Below are 25,010 nucleotides of genomic sequence, written 5' to 3' on the forward strand. Positions count from 1 at the left end.
AAAGAATTGTACAATTAATATATCTTAACCTAACACTTTTTAAACATCCCTTTAAGGAGATCGACCTAAGGTAAGGGAAATAACTCTTGAAATCAGTGATATGTTTGTATCTCATTCAATTTCACCAAAGCCTATCAAGCTTTCATTTGAAACAGAATGAAATCAGTCCAAGTTACTTAGATGCTTTTATGCGATTGATGTAAAATGTTAAATTCAAAGGTTCCAATGATGTGTTAGAGTTGTGTCCCTTACCCTAAGTCTTCCTCCTTAAATCAATTTATCAATTTAAATGCATTTTGAACTCTACAGCGTACATTGTAAATATTTGTTCACTCTTTTCAGGCACTCAAGCTCTTTCAACTGTTCTAACAATTGATGGATCTGGATTCAGCTCAGTAAATGCTGATAACTCAGTGATGATTGGTGGAGTTGCCTGTGTTATTACCGCAGCATCAGCCAATCAAATCACTTGCAGTGTTGGAAATGGACCAATGGGACAGTTTCCTGTTGTTGTCAATATACAAGGCAAAGGTCAAGCCACTGGATCATTCAAGTTTACATACACTGCTAGTGCTGACAGCATTACTCCTACATCAGGCAGTTTTGGAGGTGAATACATGTCTTACACTTCATTAAATGTGTGGTATATTATGACTGTCACTTCAATATGTTAAACACTTCCATTAGATATTTACTGAGACATTTCCCAATCACTATTGAATCTTAATAATTGGAACATTATTAAAATTGTTTTAAGTCTACTTGAGGAAGTTTTTCATTTTCTTATTTCATATTTTGATCTGAGTCTTATTTCAGAATTTTCATTGCGATAAATGGAATCTTGGAAAGTTAGGTATCATGTAAAATGCTGTATCTCATATGAAAGTTTTTTGTTTTGCAGTTCTAGTTTTTGTGTACCAATACATAAATGGACATCAATATTTTGAGCTCTATTGATAAATTCTCTCTTGATGAAAAAATACTTTTCCCTTCAAAATCAATGATATCCTAAATTAGGAATCTATATAATTAATACAAATACTGGTACATGTACATGTATGTGTATCCCTTTAACAAAATATTTTCAGGAGGAACTGTAACAACTGTATCTGGATCTGGTTTTGCCAGTGATGCTGTTGTACAAGTTGATGGGGTTGATGCAACTGTAATTCAGAGTCAGCCAGGGGAGATAACCTTTTATACACCTAAATCTGTAAGTTTTGGTAATAATGGGAGATTACCTTCTGTACACCTAAATCTGTACGTTGTGGTAATAATGTGAGATAACCTTCTGTACACCTAAATCTGTAAGTTGTGGTAATTAGAGGAGATAACTTTCTGTACACCAAAATCTTTAAATTGCAATATTTGACTTCTCTCTCCTGACAAGTCTAGTTACCTTGTGAGAAACTCATATTTCCCAATCATTTGTTAATCCTACTGTTTGTTAAAAAGCTCTACTGAGTCGCTGTGAATTGTTGACGTGTATAACACGTGTCATGTATCTACGATTGTTACTTTTTATGTACTAGTTGATTTGTAAGCTGTCTCACAAAAAATTGAAATTGAAATTCAAGAATTCATTTAAAGATAAAAGATATTGATGTATAAAAAGATGTATAAGAAATCTATTTATGAATTATTTACAATGATAAACCATTGTTGTACTTTTTCAGTCATCTGCTACCACAAGAGCTGTAAGTGTTACAGTACAGCAGTACAGTAATACCCTGACCATACCAACACAGTTCACATATAGCCAGAGCCTGACACCAACTATAACCTCTACCAGTATTACAGAAACCTCTGTCTTTGGTAAGAATGTAGTAAAAGGATTTTACCATTAATTACCATTACATTTTAAAGAACTATACTGTAAGAGGGTTAATTACATTTCAGTAAGTTAGTTAGAAATTTATGGTACTATAATTGGTTTTTCCTGAATTTGGAGATCTGCCTCCATTTTCTTGTACATAAATCAAAAGAAAAAATTCTAGATTATATTCGTACTTTATTATTTTTTTTTATTTTCTTTTTCCTCTTTCAATAGGTGGAGACTCTATCACAATTAGTGGTAGTGGGTTTGGAGGTGCAGCTTCACCGTCAGATGCTTTAAAAATCAATGGAGAAACAGCCACCATTACAGCATACAGCGATACCCAAGTTGTCGCCACTCTACCAGCCAATCCTCCTGGAACATACACTGTGGATTTGACTGTAGGAAGCAAGGGTTATGCCTATGCATCGTAAGTAGCTAAACTGAAATTTCTATCTCATATTTTGGTATGGCTTTCTTGACAAGAGTAAAATGGAGGGAAATGAAAATTCAAGTTTAAATTCTTCATTTTTGGAAACACCTCAAGTTAAAGTTTTTGATATATTTTGTCATGTCCGTTACTAATGCTTATGCTAAGCTTCTTTAAAAGACATGTACTTAAGAAAACAAATCAGTAAAAACTATCTGGCCTAGGTTTCATATAAAAAATCTCAAATTGATATTTTCCTTTAGATGAGGACAGATGAAAATCTCAATTTGAGATTCTTTATGGAACCAGGCCCAGAACCTCCTATAATCTAAAAAATAACCATTTAGTTAATACAGGCTTGAAATGCATACAATGTTCATATTGAAATATTAAAAGGACTTCTGAATTGTTTTGTTTGTTTATAGAGAACTACATGTACATGTACATGTACAAAATGTAAACTGAAATTAAAACTCATTGACATTTCAGCACTGGTGGTAGTTTGACCTATAGACTCAAGGTCACCAAGATGTTCCCTGCCAGAGGATCAATGTATGGAGGTACCCTCGTCACAATTGAAGGTGAAGGTTTTGGAACAGATGACACTAAAGTTAAAGCTGCTTTCGGTGAATTTGATTGCTCTATAAAGAGTATTACCGATACCCAGATTGTCTGTATGACTTCTTCATCAGCAGCCACTCGTGATGTCTCTAACCAAGGAACTCATATCAGTAAGTTTCATGCAGGTGTGATGGGTGTATTGAATGTGATCCCCTCCTAAGGCAGTGGGGAATTAAGTTTTGTTGGCAAGTTTAACAATTTTCTTGAGCCTATTGACTTAAGGCACCCACATAAAAAACTTTTGTTTATTGGATTATGCTGTGTGTGTTCTATTTTCATTACTGAGTAAAGTCCTCCTGTCCTATCATCAATTTTTATTCCCTCTGCTGTGGAAGAAGTATATAATGATATTGTTGTTCGCCCTTCCATTCCTACACCTGCACCTTTTTTCAGTCTCTTTGCAACTTCTTACCACGGCCACTTGCTATTTTGATAGAAACTTTATATATGTATGCTTTGTCATGGGATTTGATTTCAGGGATCAACCTCCTGTTAGGCAACTCTTTGTTTAATTTTGTCCATGTGGTTAGGTAGGAAGTGGGGATATCTGTTTTTTTTGGGGGGTTTTTTTTGGTTTTTTTTTTTTTTCAGTTTTAATAAATTTTTTGTTGGTTTATTGTAGCATACGGAAAAGGATTTGAATGGTCACCAAGATCACTGACTGCCCAGGTCGGTGATACCATTAGCTGGTCCTGGTCCACAGAGACAACCAGTTACCAGTTTGGTGTGTACCAGTCACCAAACATAACAGCCAAGGAAGATAAATCTAGAGGATTTTCATCAGGGGACCAGTCACCATCAGGTAAGTGTCAAAAGTATATTATCAGTGAAAGTAGAATCATGGGTTGCTGTAGAAAGAATTTAGAAAAAAAAGCATGTTTTTTACTTTTTTGTCTAAAATCATTATTATTTTGTATTTAGATCAGTGCATGTTTGTGGCACAAAGGTAGTAAAGGATGAACCGTACTTCTTTAATTTTTTTTACTTAGTTACATTGATTGCCTTTGAGCTACAGGTATATAAACATCCTTTTCATGCTTTTATCTCGTGGAATGTTCTATTTTCAATAAATTTTCCCAATTTTATTACAGGCTCCTTCAAGGTTGTATTATCTACCCCTGGCACTTACACTTACTGGAGTGGGTATGTTGATGGCATTGCCCAGGCGATTAGTCTACATGGTAGTATAACAGTTACAGATAGAGCTGATACCATTGAAAACCTCATCCTAAAAGCTGGAGGATATGAGGCTGAATATGATGTCACAAACAAAGGTAAATACTTTATAATGCCTATTTCACTGAATTTGTATACAGTGAAACATGTATTAACCAAACCCTCTTTGGACTTTGAAATTGGTTTGGTTTAGACCTATGTTTGGTTTACCTAGGTTCCGAATGCACTTAAATTGATATAAAGGGACTTTAAAAAGTGTCTGGTTTGGACAGGTTTTCAAATTATTCAGGTTTTGGTTTAGACAGGTTTCATTGTACTTGTCATTTAAGGAGGTAGACCAAGGGTAAGGGACATAACTCTTGAAATCAGTTATATGATTGTATCATATTTAATTTCAATAAAGCCTGTCAAGCTTTCAATCGAAACAGAATGAAATCAATCCAAGTTACTTTGATGCTTACATGAGATTGATGTAAAATGCTGATACAAACATTCCAATGATTTGTAAGAGTTGTGTCCCTTACCATAGGTCTACCTTCTGAAGTTAGACTCTAGGTGTGGGCAATTTTGCAAGCCCTAAAGACTGCCTTAGGCTGATGTATTTTATCTATTTTTGTTCTTGACAACTTCATAGAATTGTTGTCTAATTGACACATTCCCCATTTCCACTTTATTTTCTGTATTACTTAGAGAGGTTAAGGTGAATGTTTACTGGTCAGAATACTTGTTAAGTTGAAGGTTGAAAAATTAAGTAGGATAATATGGATAAAACTCTTGAGTTTCAGTTGTATGTGATTACAAGTTAACAAACAGTTTGCACTAAGATGACCTTTGTTAAATTAATCTTTCGACCCTTTCTTATTGTCAGGTCCATGGTTAGCAGAACAGCAATGTAATATCAATCCTACAAAAGTTATCTAAACCTGAGAAATTTATTTTCATGATCTTGATCTTTCGTGTAAAATTTTTTTCAGCATCTACCATAGCAGCTACTGGAGCATGCCCAGGGGATACAAGTTCAATCAGTCCATGTTCATCCTTAGCTGGTGATGCCAACAAATTCAACTTTGCCTATCAGGAATGCATGACCCCCACTTGGGACTCTGTTTCAAATAGCCAGGCTACAGGTACTCAGACCATTGATTTAATGGGATCTGGTTTTGCTGCAACAAATTGTCAGAATGAGGTTACACTCGGTGATTACAGCTGTGTTGTTTTGTCATCATCAGGATCAAAGATCACATGTAGTGTAGACACCAAAAATACAATGGAGGTAAATATATTACTAACAAACTTACTTCAGCAAGCGATTTAATTTTTCTAATTTTGCAAGCAAGAAAAAACAATGAAAATATATTACCTTGAGTAAGTCCATTTTCTATGAATGAGAAGTAAGTTGCAAAAAGTGGATGGCAGTATATTTGAATTAAAGGCATAAAATGTGAAAATAAGTGGGTTTACAGTTTTGGAGGATCCCAAAATCATTTTCCATTTTTTATCTAGAAAATGTACAAAAGGGACATCAGTAGTCAAACCACAGAATGGAGGGGGCCTTCAATTTGGAAATTCGAAGGTTAACACTGATTTGAATGATATTTTTTTTATAAAAAATAAATGTTGATGAATTATTAAAATGTTTTTTGCTCCAGTACAAATATATTACAAATACTGAAATGGGCAAAAGTGAAAAATGACCTTATTTTGTTGAATAAAAAAAAATAAGTAAAATTAATAATAAATGAATGTTTCCTTCATGAATGAATTGAACTTTTCTAGGTTGGAGCCTTAGAAGTTTATGATCTTCGTATATCTAACAGAGGATATCCTTTGAGTGGAATTCAGACACAGCAAGGAAAGTCCTTTGTTCTTCTGCCTCATGTTGCCTCATTGTCACCTGCAAAGGGGTCAGTAGAGGGAGGTTTGACCTTGACCATTCAGGGAGGTGGATTTGTTCCTCAGGCGACCACAGTCATGGTAGAATCTTTTGACTGCCCTGTATTGACTGTTGACTATACAACCATAACATGTACATTACCCAGATCCGGTAGAGATGGATTTAAAACCATCAGTGTCAGTGTAACGAGCAATGGACAAACTGGAAATGCTGTATGTACTAATAATGCTGGGTGTGCCTTCCAATATGATGCCACGGTAACAGCATCTGTCACTTCTGTAACACCTGATACTATTTCAGGACCAACTTCTTTGACCATTGTTGGTACCCAGTTTGGATCTTCAGGAGTAACTGTTTCTGTAGGAGGCGAGACCTGTACAGTTTCTTCAGCTACTGACACTCAGATTGTTTGCACTATTACCTCTGCTCCAGTTGGCAGTCGGGATGTTGAAGTTTTTGTTAGCGGTATTGGTAAAGCTTATCCAACTGTTAGTGTATCAAGTGCTGATGATCTCACATCAATAACGCCATCTTCAGGAAGTTTAGAAGGCGGAACCAATGTTGTTATTGCTGGAAATGGTTTTGTTTTTAACAAAACCAGTGTGACAGTTGGTAGCCAAGATTGTGAAGTAACTGGAAGTACATTGACATCTATTGAATGCATAACCCCTGCAGGTACAGCTGGAGACCAAACTGTTACTGTAGTCTCAGATGGCACAACCTATACATCTACCTTGACTTTCACCTATGATGCTGCCAAAACACCATCTGTGGCCAGTGTTTCACCTACATCAGGAAAATCTGGGGATTCCATTAGCATCTCAGGATCAGGATTTTCTAGTACAAATTCTGACAATGTTATAACGCTAGGTGGCGCCATTTGCACTGTGTCATCTGCTACCAGTACTTCAATGGCATGCACACTTGGACCAAAGTCACCTGGACAGTATAATGTTGAAGTTAATGTTGCCTCATCTGGAAATGCACAATCATCTGCCACATTTGGCTATACTGTGACTGCCACTGGTATTACCCCTAATTCAGGTGAGTTTTTATTTAATTTCACAAAAGGTATATATAAAAATTGTTATATCTGGTGATATTAGCCTGGTTAAATTGTTGACAATGTGAAGTTAGAAATGAATATACAAAAAAAACAAAAGTCATGAAAAAAAAAAACAAAAGAATGTAGAATTTTTGTTTGAATCGCTGTCTTGTTGTTCATTTGTTTACAAATTAGGTTTCATATATTCACAGGAAGTCTGGGTGGAGGACAGATTGTGACAATTTCTGGATCTGGATTTGCCCCATCAACAACCAGTGCATCTGTCTGTGGAGAGGAATGTGTTGTAGATGGTGCTGCCAGCTCGCCCACTCAGCTTGTATGTAGTACACCAGCTTCAGCAGGTGAGAATTAATTTAATCTGTTTTTCATGACATAAATTTTCACAGTGTTCTAATTTTTGCTATTTTCATTTTAGACGGTAAACCACAAAAATTTATACCTGTGAAATTGATTTGAACACTATTTAATGCTTACATTTTTTTGAAAACCATGAAAATTTATACCCATGAATATGTTTTCCTGACAGAATCCCTGGAAATTACCAACCATGAAAATTAATACCTTAACAGTAATTTTACTAGACAATGGGCCTTTAAGGAGGTAGACCTAGGGTAAGGGACATACCTCATGAAATCAATGATATGTTTGTAATATATTCAATTCCACCAAAACCTCTCATGCTTTCGTTTGAAACAGCATAAAATGAATCCAATTTAAGTAGACACCTTCATAAGATTGATGTAAAATGCTGAATACAAAAGTTCCAATGATTTTTAAGAGTTGTGTCCCTTACCCTAGGTTTACCTCCTTAAGAACAATGAGAAATTTCCCACACCTATAATCTGTCTGTGACTGGCCCCTGAAAATTAAAAACAAAAACATATTTGTTCTGCAAAAAAGACATCACACTATATTGTAAACATACAATGTATAAACAAAAATAGGATTCAAAGGATATACATGTAAAAATTGGTCATGTTTTCAAACCTAATATTTCACAGGAACAACAACACAGTCCTGTGATGTTGTTGTCAGTGACAATGGCCAAACAGCTTCCCTGACAGGAGCTTATACCTACGATGCTGCTACCTCACCATCAGTCACATCTGTGGCACCAGCTGTTGGATCAACATCAGGGGGAACAACTCTTACTATCACAGGAAGTGGATTTGGGTAAGTTTTTCAACATTTTTTCTACTTTTAGAGAGACTGATTTTTTTCATTTTCTGTTGGACTTCAGTTTCATTTTTATCAAACTGACTCGACAAGTCACCATAATATAAAATTGATTTTGATTTCTTAGAATTTTGTTTTAAAAGTAGCATCCACAGATGTAGGAAATAAATTATGAGAACAAACAGTCATAGTTTCAATAAATTTGCTCCATGAGTGTTGGCAATTTTGAAATATATATTTTCCTAGAAAAAAATATGTGATTTTTTATTATTTCAATTTTAGCACTACTAAGAGTGCTGTTACAGTGACTATTGGGGGTGTTACTTGTGCTATTCAGACTGTGGATGATACACAAGTGGTCTGTCAAACAGGGGCTAGATCAGGATCTGTTGATGCACAGGTTCAACTCCAGGTTAATGGTGGAGGCAATGCCAGACAGGTATGAAAACTTTAATTATCAGAAAGCATCTCCCACCCACCCATTCTACCAACATTTAGCTTAATTTGTTTTAAATGTGATACTGATATCTTGAAATTTTGGAGTGGGGGCTGTTTTAAAAAGGCACAAGCTTTGAAATAAGGTTTATATCAATGTTAGAATGAAAAAAATTAGCTGTGTCATAATAGGATGTAAAATGTTATATCAAATTATTATTTATTGTCTTGCTTTCACTTTTTATTTCAGATTGGAGCCTCTTTCTCCTACATGTATGCCTGGTCATCACCTAACTCATGGAACGGTAATCCAGCACCTGGTGAGGGAGAAATCGTTGTAATACCCAAGGGAATGACCATCTTACTTGACCAAACTACTCCAGTACTGAAAATGCTTGTTATTCAAGGTAATAGTCCAGAATGCTCATCATACTTTCATTTGAATTATGGAGTATATTTTGGCTTTGTTAATTTGTACCGAAGACCTTTGACCTGGTTGACTTGTATATCAAGTACCATTCTGTGTAAGAATCAGGCAATGAGTGGCACAGTGATTTGGTCTTTTTTGCCTCAAGCATATTCAATACATCTATTTTATCCTAAAGTGTCTGTGACCCAGATATTCTTTTGCTGCTTATATATAGGGAAAATGTATGAAAAATTTTCCCTCCATTTTTCCATAGTGCATTTCATCTAAAATTGACCTATCATTTTCTTAAAAAGGCAAATTTTACAAACAATTTGATAGTAATTTCTTGAGGTTATGGGGTATAAATACTTGGACAATGCTATAAAATCTCTGGTTTTTTCTTCACGTGCCATATCGCATACACATTTTGCTTAAGAATACATGTAAGTGGAAGACTGAACTTTGTGTGTATTTTTCAAAATCGACTTCATCATATTTCACACAGACATCATTCAATCCAACATCTTTTTTGAAATTTTCTGAAACAAAGTCATGAAATGGATGAGGTATCTTATAATTATTATATACTACTGCTATTTTTATTTGTTTAAATTAATTTCAGGTGGAAAGGTTGTATTTGATGAAAAGGATATAACATTGAATGCCGAGTACATCTTAATTACGTCCGGTGGAGCTTTACAGGTATGAAATTAATGATTTAGATATAGATTAAATTTGAGTTAAACTTTGAATTCAGTTAAGGTAGGTCATATACATTTCATCATACCTTCCAATTGCTTACACTTAGGCTTAACAACCCTTTTTAACATAATAATATAAGGACAGAAAAAATCCAATTATCTTTTATCTGTCACTAGTCTTTACAAAATTTAATATAATGGTTAATGCAGGACTTTTAAGAATGAAGAAATGTATGTGAAATTGTTAACCATCTTATTTTCATGTTTTGGGATGTTACATGAATTTCGCTGCAATTTATGATGTTTATTTTTGTGAATAACATGTTGGCTAACATTTATTCCATAATTAAGGAACTTAGTTGTGGCAATTTATTTTCTCAACATTTTTTTTTATTTTTTTATTTTTGCTTACAAATTTAGCAAAAATAAATAATCGCATAACAAGATGGTTTATAGTACACACGTTGTCTACTTTAAAATCTTGAATGGAACACATCAATCATGATTTATTCTGATATTCTTTACTTATTACTTGTATCTCACTAATTCAGATTGGAACAGAGGAACAGCCATTCCAGAGTCAGGCCACAATCAAACTCCATGGATTCTACAGATCTGATCAACTTCCTGTCTATGGAAGTAAAGTATTGGCAGTAAGGGAGGGAACTCTTGATCTTCATGGTATACCAACTCCAGTCACTTGGACATTGCTGGACTCAGCTGCTAATGCAGGAGCTACAACAATTACTTTACAACAAGCTGTAAATTGGCCAGTAGGAAGTGAAATTGTTATAGCAACAACTGGACACAGACACTCCCAGTCTGAAACAGAAAAGAGGTATATATACATGGAAGAATTGGGATTGATTTTGTATATGATGGGGACATAACTTTTTGTGTGTTTAAAATGGTCTGGAGCTGGCATGTCAGTTAAATGCTAGTAGTCCTTAGTTTGTACATTTGTGTAATTTATATTCAGTTTCTTTATTTCCGTTGTAACAAAGGACTCAGTCCTTTTTTAACTGATTTATAGGTGTGTAATATTTTTTTCAGTGTTTAGATTTTAAAATGAGAGGGTTGTGATCAAGCCAAAGTACTTTAACCCTGCTGCATTTTTGCACCTGTCCCAAGTCCTCTGTAGGTCTTGTTTCATTTGCACCTTTATTTTTGATGTTACATGAGTATATAGGGGCAACCCTTTTGTTGCACCTGTGTATAATGATGTTTTGGGGCCAGCTGTAGCCTGCCCTGTGGTATGAGGATTTCCTTGTCATTCATTGATGACCAGTGGGTTGCCTAGGGTTGACATGAAGTTGGGGTTGTTGTCTCTATGACATATACACTGTACATATTCTCTTTATATGAACATTTAATTACATATTTTTAATTCTTTTTATTGTATTTTTGCTGAATTTCGTTTACCGACGATTCACTTTTCATTTTGGCATAGCTGACTTTCTACTCGTTGGCTGAGTACAGTTTCTCCTTTTCACTCTGAATTATCTAGGTTAAGCTGTGCGAAAACTAATGTGGTCAGATTAAACTTTCAATTTGTTGTCTGGAAGAAATGCTTTGGGGAAAATGCAAAAGCTGCAAAGTGGTCATTTTGATAAATATCCTGGATAAACCTGATAATTTTGATTAGAAATAGCCCCCTCCCCCAACCAAGAAAAAAAGAAGAAATATTGACAAGTAAAAATTACATTCAATATGTGAAAACAAAGTACACTAAGTATGATAGACGTTTTGTCTCTTCTATATTTAAAGTATTAAAAATATTGTTTTTAAAGGAAAATTACTGCAGTATCTGCCAATGGCTTGACCTTGACCCTGGATTCTCCATTGACATATGACCATGTTGCTGTAACTGAAACATATGGTAGCAAGACTGTAGAACTTAGGGCTGAGGTTGGTCTTTTGACCCACAATGTCAAAGTTCAAGGTTCAAGTGATGACCAATGGGCTGACAAGATTGAAGCTTGCCCTGATGGATTTGACACAGGTATTTTTAACTTACTTTCTGCTAATACCAGTTTATGTCTATATGTATTTTTCAGCAAATTTCTACCAAGATTACCTCTCTTTGCTAACATGGTTAAATTGCCCATTTTAAAGTTTTGGAACTTATTCCATTTGTAGTTACTGTTCCTGAAACATGATATAAATTAAACTTAACTTTAATAAAATGCCACATGTAGAATGATATTATTAAGCTACTTGTATCTACTTTTTTTTTTAAATTCAATACCAATAGGAAAGTTTCTCAGTAAAGTTAGAGTATCATGTTTAAGAAATGTATTTTTCCCCTACAAGCTGTCATATGAATCTGTTTATATCTGGTAATTGGAAGTTTTTTAAATGATAATAAATATATTTTCTTAATTGTCATATAGGTGAGTTCGTCAGTCAAACTTGCTTCCAAGGCAGATTTGGAGATGAAGTTGGCAGTGATCAGTTTGGTTCACAAATCCTTATCCACGCCCCAAGACCAAATGAAAATCTTGTACAGGCCAGGATTGAGTATGTTGAAGTCACACATGCAGGACAAGCTTTCCGACTTGGTCGTTATCCAATCCATTTCCATCTTAACGGTGATATGTCAACATCTTACGTAAGAGGATGTGGTATCCATAGAACCTTCAACAGAGCCGTTAATGTCCACGGTACTCATAACTTAATGGTTGAACGCACCGTCATTTACAATATTATGGGTGGAGCCTTCTTCTTGGAGGATGGAATTGAAACTGGTAATACCTTCCAGTACAATTTGGCCGTGTTTGTCATTGCTAGTACATCTCTTCTCAATGATGACATCACACCAGCCTCATTCTGGGTAACTAACCCTAACAACACCATTCAACATAATCATGCTGCTGGTGGAACTCACTTTGGTTTCTGGTATAGAATGCATGAACATCCTGATGGCCCATCCTTCGATCCTAACATTTGTCCACAGAGAGTACCATTAGGAGTCTTCCAAAACAACACTGCTCATTCCTTTGGATGGTTTGGTATTTGGATCTTCCAGACTTATGCACCACGACAAAATGGGGAGTGTGGTGACTCAGCACCTTATGAAGTTGCTAAATTCCATTCTTTAACAAGTTGGAATTGCGAAAAGGGAGGAGAAATTGTCGATGGTGGAGCCATTCAATTTACTGACATGGTGTTTATTAATAATGAAAAGGCTGGATTTGAAGGAAAGCTTATAATAGAAACACCTCCTTATGATCCAGCAACCAGCTATGCACTTAAAGACTCTGTCATGGTAGGAAGAAGTCCTAATTTAGCCAAAGCTCCAAAAATGTGGGACAATGGTAACGGATGTACTATTGCTGGTGTTGTTATTCCTTATGGTAATGGAGGTATGTTCACTGGTGTCGAGTTTTACAATTTCAACGAAGATCAGTGCCAAGCCTTTACTTTTACTAAGATTGATGGGACTTGCAGCGATAAGTGTGGTGCCTTCACCTATCATCTTAGTGGATTGACCTTTGACACAGAATCAGCCAAGCGTAAATTGAAGTTTGAATGGTTCCATCATGGTGTCCTGATAGATTTGGATGGATCGTTTACTGGACAGACTGCAGGCAGTAGTTTAGTGCCCACTATGAGTCATCTCCCTCCAAGGTAAAATATGATTTATGCCTCTTAACCCCTTGATAAAATTGACATTGTCATCAGGGAAAGACTGTAAAACACCTTATTTTATTGGATATTTATGTTCGGGCTTTAGGGCATCATACTGGTTCACCTTCACACTTTTGGGGAGGATTCCCACAAAATTAATGAAAAATTTAGAATCTCCCACTTAAAATGTAACATTTGTGGGAAGTTTTTTGGTTAAAATTACTACATCATGTGTATTTTCTGTGAAAAATACTGAATAATTGTATTTTTACATCAAAAATTTCCTACATGCGACAGTACATTAACTGTTGCAAAAGTTAACATCTATGGGATATTAATTCAATTTTGTTACAATTTATTTGTGGACTTTCAATATTGAATTCATAAAAGAAGGTTAATATTTGTGGCAATTTATTTTCAGGATTATTTCTTAATTAAGAATTAAATCACACATGAAATTCATATTAATATTAAATGAAATTAACAGAAAAGTCACATGAATTTCATGTTAATTTTATGTGAATTTTATGTGAAGCTCAATTCACATGATCAGTGATTGTTTCACTCTATGTCACAATGCAGCATTGGAGAACATTTGTCTGTAGCAATCTGTTGATTAACCTTTTTTACCCTTTGCAGCTGTTCAGCTGCAGGCAGTGCCTTTAATATGCAGACACCAGCAAGTATATGTCCACCTGCAGTAGAATTCATCAGAATGTCTTTTAACAACATTGTCCCAGATGATTTGAAGGGCAAAGATGCAATGATCACCACCCAATATGGAACACAGAGAGCATACTATGCATTTAAACGTATTACTCATCCAAATGGTTGGGCAGCCCTTCTACCATTAGGAGAGGAGTTTAAATTGGAATTTGAGAATGCCAAGCAGGTCACAAACATCAGTTACTCTGTCAAATACTATGGTCTTACAGTAAGTATATACTGTGCACACAGCCAAAATTGCCACACATGGGAAATCATATGGTTTGAAACGTATGATGATTATCATATGAATGGAGCATGATATGACAATCATATGTTCCAGTCTACATGTGATGATCACATGATTATCATATGTTAATCATGTTTTTTCACTAACATATGTTTCTAATAAAAAAATTAATATAAAAGAACCATATGATAATTATATGTTCCACTTTACATACAATGATCACATGATAATAATATGATAATCATGTTTCTATGCAAAAATTAACATAGGAAAACCATATGATAATCATATGACTATCATATGTAATTTATCGTATGATTATCTTGTGAATTGAGCACCTTATGATTATCATATGTGGCACATTTGGCTGTGTATTTAAGTCTAGTTGAATTATTTTGTTCAGAGCATTTTTGTTGTCAATCTCTCAATTTCATTATTGTATTCTTCTGTTACAATGTTTTAGAATGCAGTTAAGTAGCTCTCTTTGTAAGAATCATGCAAAATCTGAAAAATAAGATACACCCCAAAAAAGGCTACATATTTTTAATTTTGTAATTAAGTTGTTTTATGGGTCTATATTATGAAATGTGTAATTATTCATTCAAATCTGTCTGCTCTTAGAAGATAATCAACATTGAAAATCCAATAGATTCTATTGTATTTGGGTATCATTTACAGAGTTATCTCCCTTAATTTTGAATTCTAGAGTGCGTTCTATACAATTTTTATCTCCTTTGAGCATGGGTTATATGAAATAGCAGATGTTAATTTCTGTTTACTAAAGCATTTTATACAAAATATCAAAAATAAAAATATGTAGGCTTTCCAACCATGTATCACATTTTGCATGATTCTTAGCTGGAGTGCTACATTAAACTTCACTTTCTCTAGATAGTTTGAACACCCAGGATTTCTCAAACACATTTACACTACCAAAAATTTCTCCTATATAATAAATATGATTAACCTTGTTTTTAACTTAACTTTGATTTCTTTAATTGTTGGACTATTTTTGTTACATTTGATATAATATTTTCAGATATTCTAACTTGGATGACCAATTTTTGTTCTAGAGTCCAATAGAGACTTTTTTATATAGTCTTTTTAAGTTGAACTGTGACTCTTATCCTTTGAATTCCATCTTGGCTTTATATGACTCTGATTTTGATATGACTATTTCATTTGAAATCAATGCATTCTTTCTTTTTTTTTCTTAGTTTTCAGACATCTTTCTCTTAACCTCATGATCCTTGAGCAATTCAGTGCTTTTTCCTTTGACCATTTGTTTGATCCCTATACCTCACATCAAAAGACTTTAAAATAGGTAGTCAATGCTTCATAGCCAAGCATGCTGTAAATAAGAGAGATAGACAATTGGTTGAGTCTGAATAATGTGTCTGAGTGGGATGAAATGGCTATCTGCAAGCTTTTGTATCTATTAGCTTCCTTATTTAATCTTGACTCAGGATGTTCGTCCTGCAACATATGACATATCTGCCATGGGACATGTAACCACTATTAATCAGTTAATCTTTGACGATTTTCTAAGATCCACAAAGTACTACATATTCTTTCTTAATTCTAGGATTTATACTCTCTTAATTTTAAGATTTTTACATTCTTGATTCTAGGATTTATACTTTTTTTATTTTAGGATTTAAGTGACTATGTAGTGGTGTGCCAGGCTCTTGACAACAAGCCTGATAGATTCTACTTTGCCTCTGGAGGTACAGGTGTCAATATGTCAACCACAGCTTTGGATATAGGAAACCACAAACATGGAGATTGGACATTTAATAATGTCACTAATCAGATGTGTTACATGGGTAAGTTTTTAGCTCACCTGGCTAAAGACCATGTGAGCTATTACCATCACTTGGCATCGTTGTCGTCATTAACAATTTCTCTTCTTCTCTAACACCACCTGACCAACTGAAGCCAAACTTGTTATGAATATTTCTTGGGGTATCCTGCATAGAACTGTTGTGGGGATATTTGATCCATTACTAAAAATAGAACATAGGAGTCAGACAATAGTTTTTTCACATATATCTCCAAAACTGTTAGGTTTAGCCAAATTTTGATCAGGTTAACATGTTCAGCATGATGAGATCTATCTGTGGTCAAATTGTCAATTTGATATGTTAAACCATTTTGGAGTTATTGCCCTTTTTTCGACATTTTTTTTTGTTATTTTGAATGTTATTTCTTTCCAAAATCTTCTCTGACACAACCTGAACAATTGGAACCAAACTTGGTATGAATGTTCCTTGGGGTATTTTGCATTGAACTGATATGGGGATTTTTGATCCGTCAAAAAACATGGCAGCTGTTACTAAAAATAGAACATAGGGGTCAGACAGTAGATTTATGCATATATATTTCCAAAACTGTTTGGTTTAGCCAATTCTGACATGGGGTTAAATGATCCTTATTATGTTGTCAGACGACTCCTTGTAAGAGTTATTGCCCTTGAAAGGGGAAAACTGATCTTCTCTTTTTTTTTACAGTTTTCAGCTAATATCTTGGAAACTATGATTGATTAAAAGAAACTTTCAATTGTTGAAATGATCATATGATAAGTCCTACCAAAAACTTCTTGAGTCAAAAGTGTTGGACAACTTCATTGTCCATTGTTATTATACCCACCTCCCACTCCCCCCTTCAGGGTGAGTATGAATCACCCTGTCTGTCTGTCTGTCTGTCTGTCTTTTTGTCTGTCTGTCTATCCATCTGTTCACATTTCTTGTAAGCACAACTCCTAAGCCGCTCTAGGGATTTTGATTTTGAAATTTTATGGGCAGATGTGCTTGTAGGACTATAATTTTTGTCGGAGGACTCCCAAGGGAGATACTCCAAAATAAGGGTTTTAAATGTAAAAACATTGTAAGCAAAACTTCTCCTTAACCATTCAATGTATTTTGATGAAATTTTGTAGGAAGGTTGGGTATCATTTGTGAATGTCCTTGAAGTAATATAATTATTGTTAGATGAAGCAGAAAGGAGATAATCCAGCAGGTGTTTTTACATTCAAGGACAATTGAGGTGGGGGTATTTTCTTTGTGAGCTTGCTCACAGTATTTGTTGTTTTAATCAGGTTTTTTTATCCTTCAAAGTTTGTATCAATTACAAGTATATTCAAGGACCAATTATTTATATTTTTTATAATTATTTATATTTTACTGAAATAAACGTCTTCATTGCATACCGTCAGTGATTTAACTTCAATTGTTTCTGTCTCAACTTGGCATAGCCTTTAGCCCAGTGACGGACCCCCTTATAAAACTGCAATTTTTAAAAATTGTTGCACTATTGTTCAAGATACGCTAAGAATACAGTATATGAGGTTTAATATTTCAAAATTTTCTTGGGGGTGGGGGGGCATTCCCCCCTAACCTAAAACTCGGGATCCGCCACTGCTTTAGCCTGTAAGGACCTTGGTTTAGACAATAACATTTTTCACATTCACAAATTCATTATTAGATGCACTAATGTATGCTTAACCAGTTTTCTCTCTCGTCAAACCAGATCATTGTCTCTTCTTATGGTCTTAAAATACCAGGACAAGCTAGCATTCTAAGTACTATTACATTTCATTTCATTTACCGTGAATTTTGAAATTCATGTAGTCATTTTTTTTTCACCACAAAAAAGCTTTAGACTTAAATGCCAATAATCAAAACTCACATTATGGAATATTGAGCATCTCTGATGTTGAGAGTTCTCAAAATTCTCAGATATGGCAAATGATCAATAATAAATTTTTTTGAGGCTAAAATTTGAAATATGATAATTAAAAAAAAAATGAATTCCAGCCCCCACTCACAAATGTTTGATGCTTTGTATGTATTTGACTTCATTATGGTTTCACATTTTTTTATAGTTGCTGGTAAATTGAGCAGGAAGAGATCAACAGCAGGTTTGAAAGCCCAGGAAGGAGATCGAGCAATGGAAGTCAGTTCATACAAATGTTATTTCACCGATTGTACCCCTCCCCCTGACCCAGATACCATTCCACCTGTATGTACTACACCTGCAACTGCAGTTCAGTGGTCCGCATCAGAATGGACATTGGATGCTGATGGATATGTAACAAATGTTGAGACAGGCAGTGGAACTCGTGGTGAACCTGTGGCTGGGGAAAAAGTTAAAATTGCTAAAGGTATAGTAAATTGTATATTACCCTTCAAACTCTGTCCTCCCGCTGTAAAAAAAAATCACAATTTGTAATGCTTTGAAACTGTCTGTCTAATGTGTACATGTATGTTCTTACACTGATTCAAGCAGTAATCAAAAGAATATATTCCAACGGCAAGGGTTAAGACTAGACAGAAAAAAACAATAAAGAACATGAAATAATCAAAAGTGCACTTACAAAGAAACAAAAGTAAATGGGAAACTCAAGCCCCACTAAAATTGGGGAGCATGGACCAGATGCAATGGTAGAATAAGTGTTGAAACTGCCTCAGATGTGATAGACTCATGGCAACATGCTTAGTCATCTGGAGTGGGCAATTCTTTGGATCAATTACTTGCCAAGTAACAGTAACACCGAAAACTGAAATAATGATAATAGTTGCTTAATACATATATACATCACAAATTACCCTCAATAAACGGGGTTCCTAACATCAAATTTATTTTTGTGCAATTTTATTGAGTTGTTCACTTCGATGAAAGAAGGAAAATATGTATATTTTAAGAATTTTAACCTCATGTTTCATGGGAATAATTTCAATTAACATATAATAGCTTCATCAATAAAACTTCTGATCACTAAGAAGCTTTGAGTTTGATATCAGAATATCACAAAATAAAAGGTTTTGCTGATTTTTACAGTTGTTTCCCTTAGGTGTTGTGTAACCCCCCTCCCCTCTGAATACATATACACATCACAAATTACCTCATTCATTTAAGATTATTATATCTGTTCTATTTACTTTGTAGATTCATGGGTTGTTGCTGACAGCACTTTCCCAGCTATGGAGGCTTTGGTACTCGAGGGTGTCCTAGAAATAGATGATGGGCCAACCAATGATAGGGAATTCACCATTGACACAACCTATATGTACATCTTTGGAGGGAAATTGATGGCTGGTTGCCCTGGAGACCCATTCCTTGGAAAACTAAGCATTATACTCAGAGGATCTCATGCCACCCCTGTATGGGCCAGGACTGAAGGACCAAACATAGGATCCAAAGTTATTGGTTAGTTCAGAATGAAGTTTCATTATTTAATCAAATTGGGAAGTTAAGACAAAATAATTTTTATTTACTTTAATTAAACTTTATAGGTAGTTATATGCAATATTTATTTCACTTTTTCTAATTTATTCTGTTAAAAACCCAATTTTCTATATGTCTTTTTTTCAATTTTTCAGCTGTATTTGGTGGCCTTGACCTTCATGGTGTAGATGTAGGAAGGACATGGACCAGGATATCAACAACAGCAGCTGCTGGCTCAAACCAAATAGTTCTTTCTGAAGATGTCACATGGTCTGCTGGTGACGAAATCGTCATAGCAGCAACAGGCTTTAATGCTCATGAATCGGAAGTTGTTACTATTCAAAGTGTGGCTGCTGATAAGAGAACAATTACCCTTACAACAAGCTTGACATACAAACATATAGGTAATACAAGTGTCAGTCTCTGTAAGAATCAGGCAGTGGATGAAACATGGTATGAAATATCCACCATTTTGAAAATTTAATTTGACTATTTGCACCATGAGAATCTAGGAAGAAAGACAAGATTTTCCATATCATTTTGGTGAATTTAGTTATAATTCCATTGAAATGCACTTAAAATTAACATTTCAAGGACAAGATAAATCTGTCAAAAATCTTATTTTCTAACATTCTATTGAAAAATTTCTAAACAAATCCAGTGATGTAGAGATCAAATGGAGAAATCATCTTTGAGTGAAATTGTATTGTCAGGTGTGTGGATTTTTGATATGCATGTTTCCGATTTTTTTTTCATTTTACCTGATTCTTACAAAAACTTACACTTATTGAAAACAGCAGCAGTTTCTGAACCATGCATAATCTATTTTTTTGGAACTGCCTTCCCATTTTGATGTGAATGATAAGACATAATTCTTATAATTACTTCAACACATTTATAGTATTATCTGTTTTAAGCACATTCTTTTAATCTTGAACTTAGCTTATTTTTCCTGAAAAGTTTAAAATCATTAAGTTTTAAGCTTCCAGTGAGAATTGGAATTTGGTTTGTCTGGTAAAGACAGGTTGTGTTAGACTCTCTTCTTGTCATTTATCCCTGGCAAGGGCCATAAGACCCAAAAATTTGGGCCTCACTTTCATTTTTTAAGAATTAAAAAAAAAATTCTTTTATGTCCCTTTTTTCACCTTTTAAATGTCACATTTAAAAGAGGAAAACAAAATAAAAACCACAAAAAATGGTTTTGTATAGATATTTTTTATATTGATTGGAAAAAAATACTCAAGGTTTGCAGCAAAATAATGTTGTTTCCTTTGCACAGCTGCCTCTGAATCTTTTGCCAATGGCAAGAGTTACACCATTGGAGCAGAAGTTGGTCTCCTGACACGTAACATCAAAATCATTGGAGCAGAATACAGTGGTATTGAGACAGAATCATTTGGTGCTCGTGTCCTGGTTGGTGTCACGTCTACCATTGAGAGATCATACACAGGTACTTAACAGTTACAATGAAAAAAAAATTGTTACTTTCTCGCCATATTGAAGGGGACACAGTGTTAAGTATTGATGGGTCTGTCTGTCTCACTTTACTGTAGGCACAAATTGTCGGAAACCCCTTAATGGTTTTTGTTCAAATTTTGTATGATTGTTAGCCACCTCAGAAGGTGATCATATTGCCCATAATTTGGGACTTTTACACATAATCTGAGTTCATGGGATATAATTTTTCACTTTACTGATATTTAACATAAGATTGTATTTATCATTAATCTCTAGCTTCCATATTTTCATCATTAAATTTGATGAATAAAACACTTGACTCGCAAAATGTGTAAAATTGTTACTCGAAGAGTTTTTCTATGATCAATTTAGTTCTTGACTAGTTATTGTTGTTATATATGGTAATTAAATCAGTTTTAATTACATTTACATGTATTTCTAAAATTATTTTTTTATGTACAATTCTAACCAGGTTATGGCAGACTGTCCAATGTAGAGTTTGTACGAGGTGGTCAAGAAGGATTTACAGAGTCGTATGATCCACGATTTGCCCTGTCTTTCTTGGATGCTGGTCAGGTGACAGACATCAAACCATCGTCAGTCTCCAAATGTAGTTTTCATCATGGTTACAATCCAGCTATTGGAATTTTCGGAGTTCATGGTATTGAAATAACTGAAAATGTTATCTACAGAACCGTAGGATCAGGTAATACTTCATATTTTAAGTACCACTCCAACTAAAAATCATGTTAAATATGATACATGGCTAGAAAGCCTACATATCTTTATTTTTGATATTTTATTTAAAATGCTTAAGTTAACAGAAAATATTGTCGCTTTTCATAGAAACCGTGTTCTTAGGAGAAAAAGGTTGTTAAGAATGCCCTGTATAATTCAAAATTAGGTAAAATAACTCTGTAAATGACAGTTAAATTCAATATAGTCTGTTGGGTCTTCCACGTAGGTTATCTCCTAAGAGCATACAGATTGGAATGAAAAATTATACATTTCGTTATAAAGACCTACAAAGTAACTTAATAACAAAAATAAAAATATGTAGCCTTTTATGGGGTGTACCACATATTACAGAATTTGTATGATTCTGACAAAGACTTAAACATTGGATATTATTCTAGTCTTTATTTCATTATTTCCATCTCCATTATTTTAACAGTAACTGCATTTAGTGGACAGCCAATAGTTCAGAGGAAATATTATGTTTTTCACAACTTTCCTATAGTGCTTATATAAAAAGTTAAAACAGTATTATTTCTTGCAGTAGTAATATAAAAAGGGCCATACAGAGTATGTTGCATGATGGGAAGACACGTTGTCAATTACCAAAAAATCATGTCATACAGAAGGCTTCTCAAGCCTATGAAACCAATAAATTTGTCTTGTTGCAAATAATCAAAGAATATGATTGGGAGATAAAGTAAAAATTTAGAAAAATAGAAAAACAGTTTTTTTGTGAGAACAAATTAACAGAATGCCCCTAAATATTTTATTATTTCAGCCATTGAAACGAAGAGTGTTGGAACTAGGCTGATTCGTAATCTTGGTCTCTACAGTATATGGCGAGGAAGTTACAATGGCCGAAAAGAAATCAACAACTTTGTTTACCACGGCACCGTTGATGCTCATGGATCACGAGACCTTGTCATGCAGTACAATGCTTTTGCTGCTTCAGAGAGAGCCCTGTACCATGGACCTCCAGAGGACTGTGCTTCCACTGCTGACCCATGGATTGATAACACACTCCATACTGGTATGATGGGTACACTTATCATGCCATCAGATCGGAATGAGGCTGGGTTCAATGATGCTGACCGTTGTGTCCAGTATGCTAACTTCACTATTTGGAAATGCTGGGATTATGGATTTTACTACAACAGGTATGTAGAATTAAAAACAATAAGTATCAGTCTTTATAAAAATCAGACAGAAGGTGATTCATGCATGTCAAAAACACACCGAATTCAGTTTTATTTCTTGTTCAGAATCAGTTACCGATCACATAACCAGTTTTAGTTTTTCATTAGGGCGTTGTGCTTTTGAGATAAAAATTATATTGATTGTACATGAAATTTGCACTTTGCAAGAGTTATCATTCTTGATTTGGTTTCATTTGGTTGATTTTAGTGGGAGATAAATGTATGATTTTCTAAAAAGTGCAGATCTAAATGCTGAAATGATTATCGTTATGTGAATGTGTAGCATATGTAGACAGAAAAAAGCATTGTTTGTTTGGTGGGTTTTTCTTGACTATGAATCACTTTACCATTGGCAATGTCTGAATTTTATATGGACTGCTACTTAACACATTATTCTAAGACCAATTAATGTCTTTTAGTTTCTGATTTGAAATTCAATCAATTGAAAAAAAGTTGTAGACTTGTGTGTGTAAGATTAAATGTTCGAAAAATATCATTAGGTCTTTGGCATTGACAGTTTTTTTCTCCTTGCTTTCAGGAAGTCATACACACAAATAATTTACCTTCTTTTTTTTTCTTTTTATCAGCATCAATGATGTAGAGCTTTACCATAATACCTTGGTAGACAATGGCCTCGGCATCTTCCTGTTTATATTTGGGCCAGAATCTCTTGAACATCTTTTCCGTGACCATTACATGAAAGTTGAGGATGCATTAGTTGTGGGACAGTCCCCTGCATTTGATTGTACCACTGATACCATTGACGTTGTAAATGATGTCAATTATGCATTGGCAAGTAAAGCTCGTTCCTGGAGGATAGGCAGCAAGGGAAAGATTGGTATCAGTACTCCACAATTTGGTGCTGGCTCTAATGCAGCATCTGACAAACCATTTGCCAACATGATGACATATCAGTCCTTAGGAGGAAGAATGGAAATCAAAGGTGAGATGGTTTATATGATGGGAAAAGGAACAGATACGGTGAAACACAACAAATGCACCATCATGTAGCTTTTATAACAATAGTAAATATTTACAGAGATCACCAAAAGGTCTTCAATAAGTGTAAACACACCTTTAAGTAAGGCCCTGACAACAAATTTAATAAAATCCATGGTAACAGAATGATGACACTTCTTCAAAATAAACTAAAAGGTAAAAATAACAACACAATAACACACTTATGACCAACATCTGATTGTGGACAGGCGCATGTCTGCGGTGGGTTTAAGATCCATTTAGATTTAAATGAGGAATATTCTTTGATGGTACTATATATTAATTCATTGTGTATAACATAGCATTGTTATACCCTCTCACCTTATCATCTGTTGGTCCAACCTTCAATTTATCCATCTGAATTTTATTTGAATTTGCTACTACTTATTAAGGAGGTTGACCGAGGGTAAGGGACACAACTCTAACAAATCATTGGAACGATTGTATTCAGCATTTTACATAAATCCCATGTAAGCATCAAAGTAACTGACTGATTTCATTCTGTTTCAAATGAAAGCTTGATAGGCTTTGGTGAAATTGAATATGATACAAACATATCACTGATCTCATGTCCCTTACCCTAGGTCTGCCTCCTGAAATTGATTTCAATACAAAAGTACCAATCCTATAACACTGCAAATTTTGATGTGCTGTACACATGTTTAGAGGATACCTCTCATCAGCAGCCTTAAAATCAAATACAAAGGAAGATTTTAATTTTTAAAAAAAGCTGTATTCAAGAAGTTCTTAAAACCAAGGGCATTAAAATAGAACACTAAATCTAGCACCTAGAAGTTCTACCATGTGTAATACAAGAAATGAAGCCTAAACACTTTATAATTTTTTAAAATTTGTAGTACTGCTAATAAATCAAGAATATGACTCTGTGGTGGTGTGGGACATACATTTCAGGTGTGAATTCATAGGGGGGTTGACCTAGGGTATGACAAAACATATTATTTTAAAAAAGGTCTGGCTTTTTAATCCATTTTTAAATTTCATGTTTCTTATATTTTATATGATAGTAGATTTTTCATTTGGTCTTGTTTTGATGTTTTTTTTTGTCATGTTTGTAATGTTTTTA

The 25,010-nt window shown here is 34.4% G+C and overlaps 1 protein-coding gene across 2 annotated transcripts in view; it reads left to right on the plus strand.

Annotated features, from left to right (window-relative positions):
- LOC148617199 (fibrocystin-L-like) overlaps positions 1-25,010 on the plus strand; it is a 65,533-nt gene that overhangs the window by 25,671 nt on the left and 14,852 nt on the right. For both annotated transcript variants that reach the window (XM_088584676.1, XM_088584677.1), the window contains exons 26-51: positions 343-609; positions 1,089-1,213; positions 1,677-1,815; positions 2,051-2,246; positions 2,736-2,977; positions 3,490-3,669; positions 3,959-4,141; positions 5,018-5,316; positions 5,820-6,981; positions 7,195-7,344; positions 8,005-8,176; positions 8,462-8,618; positions 8,865-9,021; positions 9,646-9,725; positions 10,276-10,562; positions 11,515-11,726; positions 12,118-13,354; positions 13,994-14,288; positions 15,964-16,135; positions 18,193-18,471; positions 19,257-19,517; positions 19,691-19,939; positions 20,815-20,985; positions 21,466-21,699; positions 22,510-22,888; positions 23,515-23,870. In XM_088584676.1, the coding sequence (XP_088440802.1) occupies positions 343-609; positions 1,089-1,213; positions 1,677-1,815; positions 2,051-2,246; positions 2,736-2,977; positions 3,490-3,669; positions 3,959-4,141; positions 5,018-5,316; positions 5,820-6,981; positions 7,195-7,344; positions 8,005-8,176; positions 8,462-8,618; positions 8,865-9,021; positions 9,646-9,725; positions 10,276-10,562; positions 11,515-11,726; positions 12,118-13,354; positions 13,994-14,288; positions 15,964-16,135; positions 18,193-18,471; positions 19,257-19,517; positions 19,691-19,939; positions 20,815-20,985; positions 21,466-21,699; positions 22,510-22,888; positions 23,515-23,870 (7,641 nt within the window). The remainder of the gene's footprint in view (positions 1-342; positions 610-1,088; positions 1,214-1,676; positions 1,816-2,050; positions 2,247-2,735; positions 2,978-3,489; positions 3,670-3,958; positions 4,142-5,017; positions 5,317-5,819; positions 6,982-7,194; positions 7,345-8,004; positions 8,177-8,461; positions 8,619-8,864; positions 9,022-9,645; positions 9,726-10,275; positions 10,563-11,514; positions 11,727-12,117; positions 13,355-13,993; positions 14,289-15,963; positions 16,136-18,192; positions 18,472-19,256; positions 19,518-19,690; positions 19,940-20,814; positions 20,986-21,465; positions 21,700-22,509; positions 22,889-23,514; positions 23,871-25,010) is intronic.

This window comes from Perna viridis, chromosome 5 (assembly GCF_037379345.1).
Source record: "Perna viridis isolate PV_CMFRI_1.1 ecotype Kerala chromosome 5, ASM3737934v1, whole genome shotgun sequence".
Lineage (NCBI taxonomy): Eukaryota > Metazoa > Mollusca > Bivalvia > Mytilida > Mytilidae > Perna > Perna viridis.